A 20,238-nucleotide genomic window follows, 5' to 3' on the forward strand; every position below is an offset into this window, starting at 1 on the left:
CCTAAAAACCTCCCTTGGCTGTCATTTACTCCCGGGCTGCCAAGCAGTGGAAACTTTTGGAACTTCAGAATCAGACTTAACCATTTGAGTTAAGTCTACGGAAATGACTACTAATACGACTACTAAGTACTACTGATACGGAAAAGTTTAATAAAAAGAATAAAATCGAAGCTAAAAAATTTTAGGGCCCCTTCCGACTCTGGACCCCCCGCGTTGCTGGGTCTTGCGGTACGTAGTTACGCCGCTGTCGCTGGTTGTTATGTCGTAAAATATTTGATAAGTTGTGTAAAATGTAGCTTAAGGTAAATCTAGAAAGATAACTTAGTTCACAAATTCAACAAAAAATGTATTAGAAAATGTTTACTGTAATGAACCTCCTTTTCACACCATATTTTTTTTAAAAATCTTCATTTACAGAATCAAAAATTCAAACATCCATCAGGCAACACATCTATAGCTTGGGCACCAGTTTTCTGCAACAAGGCTTTTGTACAAATACAAATTTTGCCTCCCCAACAATTTGGAACCAAAATGGCGGATAAGTCATCTCCCCTTATATAGTGGCCTTAATTCTAGCAGGTTGCAGCCAAAACAAGGGGCAGCCGAAGGCGCATATATTATTCTATCAATCTAACCAATATTTTTAAGGATTTCTGAAAACAAAACTTATAACAAATCGAACAAATATGCTGAAAATGCAGTAAACTTTCATTGATCTTTTTAGACCGTATTAAACCAGATTTTGCTTTATAAGGACAGCCATTTAGGTGTACATAATCAGTAATGTGTTTTTATACACCTTATTTTGTAAGGTTGTAAATTTTTTTGATGCTGTTGTACATTTCATTCTCTTGGATTTAAAATACAGTTTTTACTGTGTGCAGTAGTTATGTACTTTTGCTCAATTTATAGGTTATTTCGTATATTCCCTTTTTAATAACCGTATTGGTTTGGCGAATGTCTTTACATCTATAAACTTGCATCGCCTGGTAAGCTAATCGATGTAAAGAATAAGCATCGAAAACGGTTGCCTTGAACCCAGAACGCACTTTTATGCATCCCCCCCCCTTCTCCCCCAAATAGCTTTTTTTTAGCGTTGTTTTGCCAGACGTTTGACATGTTTATTTCCTGTTATTTAAAAACAGAAATGCATGAAAATTTCCAGAAAAATAGTGTACTGTTATCGGGGGGGGGGGGGCATTTGTTCTACCTTACCCTAAGCACAGGGTTGGTTTTTTATTAAAAAGGGAGATAAAAGACGGGTTTTTTTAAAAATTTAAATCAGATTTTTCATTTTTTTAAATCATTAAAAATTTGTAGTTATTAATTACTTTTCACTTCTCAACATAATATATTTCAGACAATAGATGAATCCATTCAGCTTACTTTAAAAACTAAGATGAGTTCTCTTAAGTATTCAATAAATTTTTAAGATTTATAAATACGTTATAATACTTAGATAAAAAGAAGAAATGATTTTGTTTTATGCTTTGCTTAAAAATAAGGTTTCCACCATCATGTACGTTTTAGTGTAAAAGAATTAGTGATGTGCCGGATCGTTAAAAAAGTAGATCTACGGATACGGATCCGGATCATTAGTGTCAAGATACGCGGATACGGATATGGGTCTCAAATTTTTTTTTTAACCCAATTCAGCTATCCAAGTGTAAAATTTGTTACGGAAGGTATTCCCGTCAGAATAATGGCAGTTTCTTCAAAAAATGTCAACTGCGGCAAAAATATAACCAAGACTATGATTTACTCCTTAAAGAAATCACCGTCAAAATTGAGTGAGAGATGGAAGGAATGGGTCAGCGCTGCATTAATGCTTAGATGGAATGTGAAAAATTATTTCTAGCTTACTCGGTAGATGTTGGATACAGGAGCAAGAGTGTAAAGTGCTACTTGACAGGCTAGAAATAATTTTTCCCATTTTATTTCAGCATTAATGTAGCGCTGACCCATTTCACTGAACTTCTCCGACCGACGAAATACAGAGCCGGGAACACCTTTACAAACAATAAATAGAGAATTTAGTCTCGCTTTTTTTTGAAGGATGACGAGAAAAACAGAAATGAAGAATAACAGAAACCCCAAATCAATAACAAAAACTAATATTAAATTAAAAAACAAAACATGTCCCAGAGAGCCGACCTCATATTAAGATGAATTTCGTGGATCAGAACACACATTTGTTAACAAATATGAACTGACAGCAGGTAAAAATTTTAAATCATTGAGCTTTTTCTCCTTATCTTCCGACTATGAAATCGCTACCAATCACGCGTATAAAGACTTAGAATTGCATTTAAAATTTACTTAACAAGATTATAGCTCATACTGTATATAAATTGGAAGTTTCAAATAAATATCAAACGCAGAAAACTTCGTTCTTTCAATTAGGGCCAACATTTTTAACCTACGGGTAAATTTTTACTACCATAAGTGTGAAAAACGTTAAATCGGTTTTTCATTAATATCTCCGGTAATTAAAGTTCTACAAAAACGAGGCCAAGCTATAAGAACACTTTCGATAAAATCAGTTTTTGAACGAAAAAAGAACTATTCGAATCGGTTCACCTATTTAAGAGCTACGATGACACAAATCGACTCACAGATACACACTTTTAAAACTTATTTCCCCTTCCTTTTTGCAACAGGGGGAGGGGGGTACAAATTGGCTTATGAAATGATACCTTATAATTTAAATAGGGAATAAAACCTAATTTAAACGGAATTTAAGAGTCTTTTATTCAAATATTTAAAATTTTTTAGAATAGAAATGATCCGTTTAAGGTCCGTCAAAAAAGATACGGATACAGATCTTTATTTTCCCTCGGATATCCGCGGATACGGATATCTGGAACATCACGAAAAAGAATATGCTGAGCAATTACTTTTCTTAACTATTTTTCTGATGGTGTATAAGAAAAACTGCAAATTTTTATTTGGTTCTGTACTGAATTGAACTGTAATTTTGGAGTAAAAGCAATATTGCAAGAGTGAAAATCTGTTTCACATACAGAAAGAATGATCTATTAAATTAATTTATAAAAATAAAATGTTTAATAATTATTAAATGTTTAATAATTATTTAAATGTAAAAATAAAAAATTTTAACAAAATCATTTAAATAAATGATTTTGTTAAAAAAAATCACTTGAATCAAATCAATTGATTTAAATCAATTATTTTTTTAATCACTTGATTTAAATCATGATTTTAATGATGATCTGAATCAACGAACCCTGCTAAAACAGAGTTCAATCGCAGTTGAACTCCTTCGGTTCAAAGTTAAAATAAAGTAACGTTTAATGACATTTTCACTTTCTCACACTGGAAATCGTAAACAACTTACTGTTCTTCAAACGAAAACACATTATTAGGATTTTTTTCAATTTGAAGTTTCGGAAAGCTAGTCACCCAAAAACACTCACTAGCTTTCTGTGGGTGGTCTCAAAAGTCGTCTTTTCTTCCCCCCTTTTTTTTTGGTCATTTACCTTTATCAGATCCAGGCTTAGTCTTTTGGGTTCGTCAAACAGAAAAGGTGATTTTTGTGTCTATTATTCTACGACGCTTGTAAAAAAATGCCCATTTTCGAAAATGTGCGAAATAATAAACAAAACTGGTCTCATTCCCTGTTTTCCGAATTTTCCTTTTTTTTTTTTTTTTTAAACCTTGCCTGTTTTTATGCCTTCAAGTAAAAAACGTTTCAGTAAATTAAAAATTAAAAAAAAATTACTTGAGAAATAATATGCCATCATCTCTATTGAATTCGAAATATCTAAAAAAAAAAAAAAAAAAAAATCGCCGAGATTGACAAATTCTCAATCAGAACAGAAAAGTTCTTTTGTAGAAGAACAAAAAGTAGAAAGAAGAATCAGTAGTTCTTTGAAGAACAAAGACTTATATACTTTTATTAGATTATATTTTCTTTGTAAATTCTGTAGCTTTGATTTAGAAAAAAAAGTAAAAACCGCGGCTTTTGACAAGGGGAGGGGGTAAGGTAAAGTGTGACAGTTTGTGACACAAGGATAGGGGACTCAAATTTGTTGAAAAAAGTAACATCATTGATGGACAGCTGCTTTTTTGCTTTAGGAGGAAAAGATGTACATGGAAAATCCCGTTACAACGAACGTCAAGGGGCCGCAAATGTTATTCGTTCTAACGGGAATTTCGTTACAATGAAATTCAATCAGTATAATGACAATTAAATCCGGACTGAACATTTACTTCGTTGAAATGGATATTTCGCTGCATTGGTATTCGCTGTTACGGAATTTCACTGTATTTGTGCTTATCTTAGCACTGGAAAAAGCTCTGAGGAGGTTTTCATTCTGGAAGATGAAAAGATGTGAGAAATACTAAAATGAAAAAAGAAGATTGAGAGAGAAAAGAGAACATATATTTCATTCGTTTGCGTAAGCAACAATCATTCTTTTATTGCCTTTTATTTGCTGAATCCTTTGGTGATTTATTTGTATAAAAACTGTGAAGCTGTTTATAAACATCATTTTCGGTATTCACTACAAAATCTTACAGAAACCAGGTCGTGGATGTTTAAAAAAAATCTCCGTGAAAATGGCTCATTGTGAGTTGTTTCCGCTAGACCGGGAAACATAAGTACATAAATAATAATGTTAACTCCCGTAAGCTGAAGAAAACATAGAAATGAATTTGGCATTTCGTAAAGTGGGGCAATTCTTTTAGAAATTCCTCTTTTCTCTATTGTTATGTGCTGGAAATAGCGTTTCCTTTTGAGGAATTATTATGTATATATTCCGGGTTTTTGCACCTTCTTCCTGCCGTCTTGGCATAAGAAATATTCCGTTTTTTAGGAATAAAACTTGACTCATTTACAGGATTCGTAACAAAAAAGTATGTTTGTATAATCACTATGCAATACTTGAATTTAATCGCTACGCAGGTGTTTCATTTACTTCACGTTTTCCAACTGATATTTTTCATTTTTTTACATTACAGACCTGAAGACTTACCCATCCTGATACAATGCACTAGAACTTCGATTACCCAAAACTCTTTTTAACCGGAACCTCTTTTAACCGACTTAGGTGTGCTGAAATTTATGTATATAATATGAGATGTAAACAATATCAGTTAAGGACACCAGGGCAGCCATTTCTGCTGCACACACCGAGTTATTCGGAAACTTGTATCACTTGTGTTCATCTCCTCCCGCACCCGAACCCACTAGTAAATTTTTGGAACACTAAATAACTCGAGAATTTTTTTAAAATGCCATTAAATTCTAAAGCGATCCGAATGTGAAAGTAACTGTGTAGAAGTCTAAAAGTTAGAGCAAAAAATATTATGAACTATAGATTTGACTTTGCGGTATTGCGCCTTATTAAATCAGGGGTCTGTCCAGGATTTTTCACAGGGTCCGTTTTTGTGAAAAATCAAATAAATTTGTGAAAAATGAATTAATTTTGTGAAAAATCAAAGAATTTCGCAAAAAAAAAAATTTTTTTTTTGTTAAAACGAAATTTTATAATTTAGAGATGGCACAAACTGCATCAATTAAACTTTAAGTTGAGTGTTTTCCTCTTCTATGACGAGAAAATCATTCTGGATTTTTTTTTCTGATTTTGGCGGGGGGGGGGGGGGGGGGAATCGTTCTTTCAAGTATCAATATTTATCTACCATTCTGAATTATGTTAAATTATACTAGATATATTTCTGTACAGTATTTAAAATAATTGTAACAAAAATATAAATAAATAAAACAAAATTCAGAATAGGATTCAGCATTCAACTTTTTGACACAAGACACTCTTAAAAAGCACAGAATTTCGTTTAAAACTTATAAATTCCGTGATTTTAACCAAAATAAAAAGATATTTCAATGGTTTACCTCTTAACAAAGCGTAATAATCATCAAAAATGCGAAAAATCGTATTCCCATAGCGGATGCAGAGAGATCGCAATTCTCAAAGTGAAGGCATCAAAAGTATAAAAACGGCTTGTAAAAGAAATATTTTTGATAAAATTATTTTAAAATTGCATTTTAGAGTCATATGATAACATATCATCAATATCTGTGAACACATTTATTTTATTTTACAATTTAGAAAGAAAAACTAAAAATTATATAAAAGCAGAAATCTCAATTTTCAAAACATAATTACGAATTTGTTTTACTTTGTATATCTGTTTACGAAACATTATTTAGCCCAAGCAGTGACTTTTAGTTTATATATTCATTGTTTAGATATTAGTAAATCAATTGTTTTACTTAAACATGACATACTTGTTTAATGAAATTATTACCAATCGTTTGTGACATCTCAAAATACTTTGGGGTAAATAATGTAAGTCTAAGTGTTTCTTCGGGGAAAGTTTTTCTGTACAAAATTCATCAATATGTCTTAAGAAATACGTGAGTTGAGTTGTTAGATTTTCATAAATTACCACTCATCTGCTCTCAAAACCAGCCCTAGCAAAATTTTGTGCTTTTTTTCTTTTTTTTTTTCCATTTTTTGCTGCCGCTAAAAATTCTCTTGGCTTTTGGTTGTCTCTTTTTTTGCCTCCCCCCCCCCTTTTAGTTTCTATCGCCGCTCCTGGGCCTGAGTATGCTATTCGAAATATGCGAGTGATTTTGATATTTTTTTGAGCCACTGTTCACGTTGCAGGGATACCCCTCCCTCCCAAGTTCAATGGCCGCAAATCTCCCTACCCCCTTTTCTCAATCGTCCTTCCCTTTTTTATTTTTAGATCTCTTTTTTTTAATCTTATTTTTTTAAAAGTATTTTATATATATATATATATATATATATATATATATATATATATATATATATATAATATTTATTTTATTGGAAAAGTTCTGTGCCACGTCAATGACATACAAACACACGCACACACAAGCTAAATAAATAAATTTAAAAAAGTATAAACTTTATAAAATAAAATAATTTAAATTGGAAATATATCAAATAATTTAAATAAATAAAAAAAAAATTTAAAAAATACCCTCCCCCCCCAAAAAAAATGATGGCGCAAATTGCGCCATAATTCCCCCTTGTGGACACCCCAGTCACATTGTGTCTTCTGTATTACCGCATTCGTGTCCTTGCGTAAATTCGTTACACTTTCATCTCTCCGGAGGAGGAGGAAAAGTTGCCTCACTTTCGGATGAATTCGTTGTTTGTCTCAAAACCATCTTGAGACTTCTTGTGCTGCCATCTATTTTTGTAAGACAGTAACATAGTCTCAATTAAAAATGCAGTTGGGTAAAGGCTTGTGCATTGGATTTGAGGTATTGCTCACGATGTAATTTGTTTTTTCGATTTTACACAAAAATAAATTCAAATTGATGCTCCCTAATTGCAGCAAAAATGAAATTTTTAATTTAATAAGCATTTTTATTGTGAAATTTCTAGAACAATCTGGGTCAAATTAATGAAAACAGAACTTTCCGATAATTTGTTGCTTTGGGTTATGAAAACAAGCAACTTTTTACTGGTATTACAAATTGACTCTTGCCTGCAAAGGTGTAGTTTAGTACACTTTTTAAAATGTAATCCAAAGTTTTTGTACCAAAAAAACCTTCCGCACAAAAAAAAAGTGTACAATTTTTCTTTCTTTGCTTTCCCCATGACTTGTCACAAAATTATTGAAATATTTCAATTCTAGATTTTTACGTCATGATAAAGAAATTTATTCAAAAGAGTATGCATAGAAGATTGTTTTATTTTAGGGCATAATACAATATAAATAAGCAGTATTTTTCTCTTAAAAAGGGCAGAATCTACTAGTTAATTTTCATTAATTTAATGTTTAATTTCCCTTTGTTTTAACTGAAACTTTTTTCGTGTCTTTCAACCTTCCATACATTTTGATTCTTCACTAGCAGATGATAAAAATTTTAGGTAACTTTTTAAATGGTGTGCATATTGAATGTTTTGTATGTTATGTTGATTTTACAACATACATTATTTGTGTTTAAGCTTTTTTGTTTATTTAAAAACTGCTTATATGCTCAAAATTTCTTTCTACTTCCTTTAAATGTTAACAAAGTTTCCTCTTCTTGCAGCTCAGTATACAGTTTGATGACAGAGCAACATCCACATTTGAATATCCTTCTGAAAATGCTAGTCCTTCTCCAATGGAGGAAAATGGATATTCCGTGGAAACATTTAACTCTTCAGTTGCCATGAGTTCTGCTGCTAACTCACGTAAGTTGATTGCACAATAGAGCCAAAATCATATTAGATGCAGTGCATGATTTTTTTTTTTTTTTTTATAATAGATTGTTTTACTTTATTAAACTTTATTGTAACAATGCTTTTAATATATTTGTAGTATTTATCAACAATGCTTTCTGGTGTCATTAAAGAAGTTGGTGCTATGCTATGGAATTTTATATAAATTGTAGTGTTTGAATCACGAGAAAGTGGTGGTTTAAATTTTAAATACAATAGAAAGAGATAGAGAGAACCAAACTGTAAAATAAATTAAAAGTAAATACAGTTGGCTCTCTAAGGATTTTCAAGGTACCACAAAAAATCATCCATAAGTAGAATGCATCCTGAAACAGAATTTTTCTAAAACAATAGTGGGGGGGGGGATTTGGAACCGTAAAAAGTAGTCATTAAATAGAGTTGTTAAGCAGAGAACCAACTCTAACAATAATGCATAAAAAAATGAGCAATTGTTACTTTATTTCATGCTTCAATGATCAGTTTTGATTTTTACTCAATTACAGACTTCAGCAAATGACAATTTGTATCATAATTCTGTTTCACCCGCAAGCAGTTAATTTATTGCAAATATTTTTTCTAATTCTGAGGGGGGGGGGAGAGCCATTGAACCATCAGTGACACACTGCAAGAAAGCCAATCACTTTTATTTTTTAAAGTTCATAATACAGTGAAATCCCGTTACAATGAACTTCAAGGAACTGCAAATTTTGTTTGTTGTAATAGAATTCAAGCAATGTAATTTAAATTGAATCAAGAAAAAATTTTTGTTTTAAATAAAAATTTTGTTGTATTTGTAGTTGTTGGAAAGCAATTTCACTGTACATGCTTTCATATGTATATATTAATAAAAACATGCATTTGTGCAAAATAGGGGGAAACTTGTTAACCGCCACCCTCGACATCCGCCAACTTTCAGTCCATTGCTAAGGCTGGCAGTTTAATGAGGTTCAACTGTATATAATTCTCATAAATGTTAACTTTTCGGGTTTCTGTTGAAAATTTTGGTGAATTTGTTGAAAATCAGTTTTGTCTATTTGAAATAACTGGGTGTCAAACATTACAATGTGGGCTTGTATTTGTTTGGAAAAATCCCTGCTTGTAAGCAATTTTTAATTGGACATGTTTAAAATTTTTATTAAGAAATATATTAGTTGTTAGTTGATCACTAACAAAATGTGTATAAAATATATTCAAAAACATCCCCCCCTTTAAAATATACTAAAGGTCTTAATTATCTTTTGGGTAATTCCATATCAAATCAACCAATAAAAAATAAATTTTGAAGGTCAATGTTTTGGATTGTTATAATTTTTTGTCTGTTTATTATACTTACCTTCAGGATGAAAAAACTGAAGTTTCAAATTTTTTCAACAATTCTTTGCAAAGTTATGCATTTTTTAAATTTTGGAGGAATCCGAAATTTTGCATTGATTAAAATCTTAAGAGGGCTATTATTAGAGTAGTATTTGACTTAGAAGTCTACAATTGGTGCTGTTTTGTTCAGTCTTTTATGAGATTTTCAAAAATATGTAACAAAGCCCAGTTGCTTAAAAAAAAATTTAATTTTTTTTAATAAAGTTTTTTTTAATTTGTAAAAATTCAAAATCGAAAATTTTTATTTTCTTGAAAAAAATATATGTTACGTAGCCTTTTGTTAGCAACATTTATTCAAAATTTCAAGAAGACAATCTTTTGGTATCATGCAGAAATTTTTTTTTCCTCTTTCAACAGTGCTTTAATGGGTCATTCCATGTCAAATCAACCAATAAATAAATTTTTAAGGTCAATGTTTTAGAATGTAATGATTTTTTATGTCTATGATACACACCTCCATGATGACAAATCTGAAGTTTCAAATTTTTTCAACAATTCTTTCCAAAGTTATAAATTTTTTTAACTCTGGAAGCATCATAAATTTTACATCATTTAGTAATCTTTAAAAGGCTATTATCAAAGAACTAATTGACTTAAAAGGTTAAACTTGTGCTGTTTTGTTCAGTATTTTAGAAGGTTTTAAAAAATATATAACAAAACCTAGCTACAATATCATATATATATATATATATATATATATATATATATATATATATATATATATATATATATATATATATATATATATATATATTTATTGTAAAAAAACAAAATTTTAAATTTTCTTGAAAAAAAAAAAAAACAGGGTAATTAATCTTCTTTAAGCAATATAAATTCAAAATTTCATGATGGCATTTTTGTTGGCAAGAAAAAAAAAAAAAAAATTCTCTTTCAAACAGTTGCTTTAATTTTATTTGTAAAAAACATTTGTTCTAATGAAATGTAGTTAAAGTTTAAACCGGGACTATTGCGTAGAAAAACAATTACTTGGCAGTATTGTAAGCATATTAACAAGTTCAAACAATTTTTTCGGTGAAAAAATATTTATTATTGAATAAAAAATCTAAATTTTATTTAAATTTGAAAACTTCAATTTAAAAGATACTGAAGCTTTTTTAGCCATATTTTAAAAGCAAATTTAAGTTTTATTTATATATAATTTAATTGCTACAATATAAAATTTAATATTTTTTTAAGCCCATTAAGAAGCAGTTTGAGATTTGTGTAACTCACTTTGCTACTATAGAACTCAATTTCTAAATCTTATAGTATAGATATACTTTCTTCTTATGTAAAGATTTCAGTTGCTTTTGCCATCTCCTCTTTCGAGACTTGGTATGTTCTGCTTGTAGCAGTGACGGGATGTAATTTGCACAGAACAAAATTTTTAGGAATGGACAAAATGTCTGCTTTTCTTGGATAAATGAATGATGATGGTGGTCCGCTAGGACAAAGGAAAAAAACCTGGATTTCTTCTTCTACCTCTGATCTTTTGAAATTACATATCCTATCCACCATTTGCTGTCATAGGCACAAGCAATATAGCCCACAATTTCTTCAAACTGTACATCCCCATTATGAGGGCTCATGAACTCGGGATCCTACTAGAGCCTGGTTTTAGATCTTTGCTGAACTCACTCATAACATCATCAGTTTCAGGAACTGAAGAATGTTTTTGCTTACTTAATTGTATGCGACAAGCAGTACAAATTTTCATTCCTTCTTCAATGCCATATTTAGTGATGTCATCCACAAGCTTGCAGTTCTTAGATCTTTTTTCACCCAATGTTCTTCTTTTTTAAATAGATTGCAGCAAAATATGCTCCATTGTTTATCCATTTTCAACTGAAAGTTGGCTCTTAACAACAAAAATATGCATAAATTTAACGTTAAAATAACAATAAAACTTGGGGAAAAAAAATTCTCAAAGAAAGCAAGCAGTAAAATTTAGAATGGTCCACTGTCCAAGAACATACAAAGTACTGAAGATTTCAATGCCTCTGTAGTGGGAGAAAGCAGACGGATTTCATATTACACCAGGAGAAAGCCTAAGGGTTCGTTACAGCAGGCAGCTGATGAGTGAGAGTGACTACTTAAGGAATGGGTAGCAGGGATGTAGGTGCTGAAGCATGACTCATGATGGTCAAGCCCTTCTACTGTATCAACCCATGAACATAGGATTGAAAAAATGTTGATTGGAGACCTTTGCTTTACTGAATTATTTCAACACTTACACGATTACGGACCATTTGCCATCGATAAGTAGACTAATATATTTTCAGTTAATAAATTTTAATCCTTGGCTATTTAAAAAAACCTGCATTTATATATATATATATATATATATATATATATATATATATATATATATATATATATATATATATATATATATACACATATACATACATATATATACATACATATATACATATAAAACAAGAGATACAATTTAAGACAATTTTTAAATAGAAATTCAAAGAAATTGAAAAAATCAACGACATTTACCTACTGCATGCAAAGCTTATAATGTTATTTATCTTATTAAATGTGGGCTTTGTAATTTCAGATATATTGGACAAACTTCTAATTGTTTAAATATGCGCATAAACTTACATTGTTCTAATATCTCCAATTATTCTGCTAAAAAGGACTATAACCTTGAATTTAATCATTTTAAAATGCACGACTTTAAATTTGCCATTTTTAGCATTCTTGATTTTGAAACAGATTATAACTTACGCATTTCTAAAGAAAACTCCTATATTATTTATTATAAAACTTTATCTCCGTACGGTCTTAACGACCTTTTTAATGGTTCTAGGGTTTCCAATTCTATTTCTTGTACCTTTCATCTTTTTCATAACAAACCTCAAGACATAAACGCAGTGGTCATAATATCAGTAAAAAACCTAACTTCTTTGATATGAACATCTCCTACAACGCCATGAAACTTCAATCACACATCACTTTTCTTGAAAATAGCTTCCTTAAAAAATTTTCTTGGATTCCACTAAAAAGCTTTTTGTATTCACTTAATGATAAACAAAGTCTTTTTTGCAATAACAATTTTGATAACTTAGTCTTTTCAGACTTTAACTTTGAGCTTCTTTTTATGGACATTTTGAAGAGTCGTGTTTCGAAAATCTCTAAACAAAAAGTATGTAAGTTGTCTTATTTACTGATTAAATTTAAAAACCCTTGTTATGATCACCTTAAACTTAACAGTATTATTTTGAATTTGTCGCATTATTTTCCAATTAAAGATATTCAGGTTAAACCTTCTTTTAGTTATGATATCCCACTTGGGCGCAGAATTTTTAATTATAACACTTTTCGTAAAAATATCAATCTGATTTGGGATAATGTGCAATGTTTTTGCCAAAAAGAAGATTTTGCTCCATTTGTCAATCAAGACCATAACCATATCATTACAGGTGATCTGAAAATTATTGATAACATTTCCCTTCGCAATTTAATGAATTATGGCACTAAATTCCGTCCTATTTTTTATTTTAGTAAAAAACACCTTTTAGGTTCATTTCTTGAAGACATAGACATTATAAAACATTATAAAAACCTCGTTTACGTACAACATTCCTTTGGAAGTGTTTGCGGAATGGAAGTGGAGATTTTACAATCATTTCAAAACTTTTCTACATAAATATCATATTAAAAATGTTCTCAAATTTACAGATTTTTCTCCCCATGTCAAAGATCTTCAAGATACTTTTATTATCGCCCCTATTGACAAAGCAGCCAACAACTTTTCAATTATTTGTAAAAACAATTCTATCTCCAATTATTAGATGAAGAACTTCAGAATTCCTCCATCTACAAAAAAGTTAAAGCTTCGTATAACACCATTGCAAAAAAGGTTATTGCCCTCAACAAAAAGTTAATATTAAAAACTCGAAGATTATTTTTCCGTATATCACCATATATCCCAAATTTCATAAAAATCCTGTAAAATTCCAATATATAACATGTGGTTCCAACTCTTATATGAATTCCCCAAGAAAAATTTTTGTTAACCTGTTAAATTCAATTTTTAATAAAATTGTGGATGACGGCCACACTTGGATCATTAAGAATAATAAACCTGTTCTAGAATTTCTGAAATATAATACAATCGAATGTATCTATTCCTTTGATTTCAAAGACCTATTTACAAGTATTTCTATTTCTAGTTTAAAAAAAGTTCTCATGTCATACTTTTATGACTTTAGCAACACGCTGGACATTAATGAAAATGGATGGTCCGATTTAATTAATTACTGTTTGTTTAACAACTACATTTACAATGGTGAACATTGCTTTTTGCAACTCAACGGTATTACTCAGGGATCTAAGTTGAGAAGATATATTTTTAAAGAGTATATGAGGCAGTGAGAAGCAAAGGAATGTAATTGAATTTCCGAGATAATCATTACAAATAATAGGGGAGCATCTCCTCTGCTTAGAGGCAAGAGATGATACTGGTGGCTCTGGTAGGGGCTGTTATATAGCATGATTTAGAAAAAAAGTTGAATGAAAGCCTACTTAGGATCTGCACTTTAAACGCATTTTATAAGGAACTTTAAAAATTCCACTTACATCCCTTTGCTTCTCACTACGTCATATGGCCTTTGCCATCTATCTTGTGTGATGAATAGCGCCAGGTACTCGATAAGTAACATTGTTTAGAGAAAAACTCCATAAAAAAGTTAAGCAAGGTGGATAGAGTGGAGTGAAAGTGTAGGTAAAAAAATTTTTTTTTGAAATTCAACTTCTAATAGCGCGGAAAAGTTGTGATTTGGTTCCCCAAAGAAAGGGCTAAAATATTTTTGCTCTACCTCTCCATCTAGAGGGTCCGCTTTGACCTTGAAGTTTACAAAATTTACACTTTTTTCCTAAAATTCCACTTTTAATGCAAGTAATTTTTATTTTAGATGCTCAATTTTTGATGGAGGGAAAGAATTGTGACTGGGTATCATAAAGAATAGGGAAAAATTATTTTAATTTTACTTTTATGTTCTGTGGGTCGCTTTGATTTTGCATTTCAAAAACTTGCTTTTGTTTTGTAGTGAATTAATCGCAACTTCGTTTTTTCTGTACTTAATTTAATAAGTAAAAAAAATTGTTATTTGATACTATAAACTTAGAATTCATATATTTATTTCCTAGATTTCATTTTAAATATCTGCTTTTACTTTTTTTTTCTTGAAAAATCTTACTTTTTTAACTACGGTTTTTATAAGTCATTTCTCTTTTCCGTAAATAAACTGTAAATGTCATGAAAGAATTCCAAAATCACTATATGAGGGAAAACACTTTTATCTTGCCTATTTATTTACTTCAAGGGAGGCCCTTGAAAGCCTTTACTTTTAGTCTCTGCGTATAGGGGTACTTCGCCTCCCTCTCATTTTTAGCTTGAGGAATGAATTCGTCCAAAGCCATGTGGCACCTGTTTCGCATGTCATCTGAGAAAAAATAAGCAATCACATTGCTTAGCTGAGATTATGCCTTGCCTACATAGTCGAACATTTGTTTTTCTCGAATGAGTGTATGTAAGCAGTTGAGTGTTGATTTGTCAGTCGAGTTGTAAGGAAAATGGCTACTAGTAGCAAAATTAAAACGAGAACTAAATTAAAGTGTCTTGTGTTTGGAATACCCAAAGAATTGAGTAAGCTAGTTTTGCCCACGTATGAAGACATGATGAAATACTATTTGCATGTTCGGAGCCATTTAAAGACAGATGAAATAACGAAAGAACCCACGGTAGCTGAAGCCTCAGAGGCAGTAGCTTTACAAATCGAAGAACTGTGGAGGAAATCTTCAATACCAATAGTTACTCACACTCGTATTCTTCAACTCATTCGTTCATACAATACCAAGTACAAAGAATTATTAAAATCTATACGAAAACAGAAAAATTAACGTCATCTGGTTAAAATAAAAGCATTCGCTGATTATGCAAAACAAAAATTGTTTGATATCTCGTCTTGTAAATGGTAAATTTTCCTCTTGTAGTTGTGAAAAGTCCCGCAAAGTTCCTGTGGAAGAACAGGTGTTTCTTCATGACCAGAGTACTGTTAGAAAAATGATCATGAGCACTGACTTAACTGCAACAAAAAGACTTCGACGGAAGGCAGAAAGAAAATCAAAAGACAATGCTCGCCTTTCTAAAGTTGCAAAACAAACTAAAAGTGAAACACCTATGATTTTAGAATCAACTTCAAGGTCATCAGAAATGGACAAAAATGACTAAATTTTCCAAGCTTCTACTTCAAATTTTAGAGCAAAAGTGAAGGAGACACCATGTTCCACGAAGCTACCACCCAACTCTCAACAAATGCGAGTTCCTTTACCAACATTGGCAAGGGAATGTGACCGATGCGGTGTTTCAGATAGAGCTGCGGCATCAATAGCAAGTGCTGCGCTTCAAGTTTAGTCACAGAAGCATCGTCTACAGTTTGTGGTGTTAGCAAGAGGGAAGGATCAATTAGAGTAAGATTAGAATCCAGAAAACTTATGCCGCAATATAACACTAATAACTCTGAATATTGTCAGTCATAAAACTGATCTCCAAGCCAACGTTTCCGCCAAACTATGCGTCATTGTTTGTAGTGTGCGGATCGTAGTTTGAATTTGAAGGAACAACAATTTGAGAATTCATTTAGTAACTTCTTTAGTTTTGCTGTGTAATTTTCTGTGACTCTAAAAAATTGGATTGATAATTTCATACTTTTATGCTTAAATTTTATAAACTATCATATGTAAAAAATCACATTTTGGTGCAAAGTCGCATTTCTCAAGCAGAGAATCTTTTACGTTAAAAATGCTTTTACTTGTTAGTTTTTTATAATTTTTAGTTTTATATAAATAATTATTGATGTATATTAAAGCTAATCTTTTTAAAGGAATAACTTTTAATACATTTTTCTCAGTGTGCTAAGTATTGTAATGTTACTTAATTTTAACTCGATGTTGAGTGATTTTAAGGTATATGATATTTAGTATATTTTATTATTTAAATATTTGCGTTTGGTATGTAATTTACACGAACGGTCAACTTTGAAGTGCTTTTTCATCATATTGGAAAAATTTTGGCTTTAATGGAATCATTAGAATTTGTATCAGTTTTGATGCAATAATGGTCAATTTCAAGGTCCGAGTTGACCCTCAAGATATTATTTGTCATAAAACTGTTTTTGCATGACAAAATATCGATACAAAAGGCAACTTTTACGCGCTATTGCTCAGCTTTTAAAAAATTTTGATTTTTGAGGAAATTTTTATAACTTTTGTCCGTTTTTATGTAATAATGGTCAATTTCAAAGCAAAAGCGGACCTCAAGATATTTTTTGTTTTAAAAATGCTTTTGCATGACTAAATATCTGTACAAAACACAACTTTTCCGCACTATTACTTAGCTTTTATCCAATTTTAATTTTTTCACTCCACCCTAATGAACTTCTTATAGGCATCCCTAAGCTGCTACTGTTTTTATTTCTCAAAAAGGAAACTTGAAATTTCACCTTGATTGCTTATTTTGTTTTTAATCTTCTATACTTGCCTCTTATCTTCATCCTGAAATTCTTGAAAAATATCCGGTTGAGGACTAGTGGACGTACCTATTTTGCAAATCAAAACTGCTTTCAAACCAACTTCTAAGATGTGGTAGCAACATGCTAAATACAAAAACTTTTTCTGAAACAACTTTACTCACAAAACGCAGGTTTGAACTGCAGAAAGGAGCCATAAAATGACTGTAATTTTAACGAAAGCCCTAACAAGGCCTCGTCTAAGAACACAGGCCACTTTCCTTGGAATCGTAGTTTTTCCTTTCTCTCTGGGGGGTCGAAAACCCTTACAAGACTGGGATTTTTAAGCTAGTGTTTAGCCCCGACCACCAAGGAGGAAAGCAACGTTCCATATTTATGGCCTCTACAGCTAATTTCATAAGTTTTACATGCAGTTGTTTGTTTTAGCTTTGAATTTTAGAAACATAACTATATTACAGTGAAATTCTTTTACAACGAACTTCAAATTACCAGAAATTTTCTTCATTGTAATGAGGTTTTAGTAGTAATGAAATTCAAGCAACGCGTAATGGAAATCAAATCGGAACTGAAAAATTTTTTCCGTTGAAACAGATATTTTGTTGTATCGGTATTCGTTGTAACAGGATTTCATTGCATATATTTCTTATAATATTGCTGTTTTTGCTCTGATAGCTTAACATATTAAGGGGGTTACAACCATTAACTAAAAGAAGCAATACAATTTATATTCAGGGGTCTGTCCAGGATTTTTCACAGGGTCCGTTTTTTGTGAAAAATCAAATAATTTTGTGAAAAATCAAAGAATTTCGCAAAAAAAAGTTTTTTTTTTTGTTAAAACGAAATTTTAGAAATTTAGAGATTTCACAAACTGCATCAATTAACTTTAAGTTGAGTGTTTTCCTCTTCTATGACGAGAAAATCATTCTGGATTTTTTTTCTGATATTTGGCGGGGGGGGGGGGGCATCGTTCTTTCAAGTATCAATATTTATCTACCATTCTGAATTGTGTTAAATTATACTAGATATATTTCTGTACAGTATTTAAAATAATTGTAACAAAAATATAAATAAATAAAACAAAATTCAGAATAGGGTTCAGCATTCAACTTTTTGACCCAAGACACTCTTAAAAACCACAGAATTTCATTTAAAACTTATAAATTCCGTGATTTTAACAAAAATAAAAAGATATTTCAATGGTTTACCTCTTAACAAAGCGTAATAATCATCAAAAATTCGAAAAATCGGATTCCCATAGCGGATGCAGAGAGATCGCAATTCTCAAAGTGAAGGCATCAAAAGTATAAAAACGGCTTGTAAAAGAAATATTTTTGATAAAATTATTTTAAAATTGCATTTTAGAGTCCTATGATAACATATCATCTATCTGTGAACACAGTTGACCCCCCCCCCCCAAAAAAAAAAATAAAATAGAATAAACCATCTATTCAGCATTTTAATTTTTGACTCATAACAGAAAATGGAATTTTGCTTTAAAAACTTGAAATGAGAGTTCTAACTGAAATAAAGAGACTTTTCATTTATTTGAATCCTAATAAAGCGAAGTTAGCTTGAAAAAAGAACAAAATATGATTCTCATATCGGATGTTAAAAGATTGCCTTTTTCAAAATGTAGACATCTAAAGGGAAAAAAAACGGTAATTAAAATAGTTTATTTAAAGTTAATCATCCTTGTTAGCATCGAAAAATCAAAACCCATATAATTTTCTCCCAAAATAACAATTAAACATCGCTTCGCACCGCACCGTAAAAACGCAAATATTGACAAGCCGACAAAATGATGAGAATATTTTCTAATCAAGTCATTATAAAGGTTCAACGCCAAACGCTAAGTGGTGAAAGTTTTGAAGTTGGTAACCCTATCTGAAGCGATCATATTTTTTCCTCACCCTTAGTATCCCTTTGCAGTTCTAAGTTCATTTTGCAAATATATATTATTATTGTTTATTAAATCATGAGCGGAGAAAAGTGCTTACCAATGCCTTTTCAGAAAAGTTTACAACAGCACCGCTGCTAATGAGCTGTGATAAAACAACCATTATATTTATTTGGCAGTAGCAATTATTTATCGCTTGCAGGAGCATCGCAAGAGTGCCGTTTTTTTTTTTTTTTTTTCAAAATTAGCCGATTTTGTATAAGCTGATCCCTCTAATTTGACTTAAAAAAAGGTTCCAAAAATTATCGGTTTAATACACAGAAATATGCGTTATTTTGCTTTCAGATTTGCTCTTTCAATAAACAATTTGTGAAAGATCCGATCTTGTTTATCAGAATTTTGTGAAGGGTCCGTTTTGTGTGATCGGGATTTTGTGAAAGGTCCGTTTTGTTTGATCAGGATTTTGTGAAAGGTCCGTTTTGGTTGATCGGATTTTTGTGAAGGGTCCGTTTTGGTTGATCGGATTTTTGTGAAGGGTCCGTTAACGGACCCAAATATCCTCTGGCCAGACCCCTGATATTATAATGATTCATTCTTTTTACGCGATTTTGAGGATATTAGTTACGACCTGACTTGTAAAAATTGATTGAACATTATTCAGGATTTTTCAAGAATTTAGACGAAATTAGACTTAACGAGAATAAAATTCCCTATAAAATGAGACCAGAATGAAGTTTCTAGAATGAATAGTTTTGTTTTTACACATGAAAAACTACGTTTTTTTGCTAAAAATTGCCATTTTTCGTAACTTTAGCCTCTCTGCGGCACGTGTTAATATCATCGAAATGACTTGAAACTTTCCAAATCACATTTTCTAGTCTATTGGCACATTTTAGGGGAGTGCCGCAAAAGATTAGGTGGCAATTTTTTTTCTCCATGTACCTTGTGACCACTCTAGTGTTCAAGTTATTTCTTGTCACCCTGTATAATGAAAAAAAAAACTCTTACGTGTGCAAATTGAAATTTTTAATGATGAATTCAACTTCTACCGCAGTATCCAAAACCTTGCCAACCTTGATGTCAACATTTTTCTGCTCTGTGCTAATATACTTTTATTTTATAATGAACACATGTAGAGAGAATTTTGCAAACACATAAGTGTATTTTGCTTTTAAGATTAAGGAAGCACTGAATT

The 20,238-nt window shown here is 31.0% G+C and overlaps 1 protein-coding gene across 1 annotated transcript in view; it reads left to right on the forward strand.

Annotated features, from left to right (window-relative positions):
- LOC129219080 (uncharacterized) overlaps positions 1–20,238 on the forward strand; it is a 98,630-nt gene that overhangs the window by 72,788 nt on the left and 5,604 nt on the right. Inside the window, exon 3 of the mRNA XM_054853399.1 lies at positions 8,057–8,198. Within this exon, the coding sequence (XP_054709374.1) occupies positions 8,057–8,198 (142 nt within the window). The remainder of the gene's footprint in view (positions 1–8,056; positions 8,199–20,238) is intronic.

The sequence above is a fragment of the Uloborus diversus genome, chromosome 3 (genome assembly GCF_026930045.1).
Source record: "Uloborus diversus isolate 005 chromosome 3, Udiv.v.3.1, whole genome shotgun sequence".
Classification (NCBI taxonomy): Eukaryota; Metazoa; Arthropoda; class Arachnida; order Araneae; family Uloboridae; genus Uloborus; species Uloborus diversus.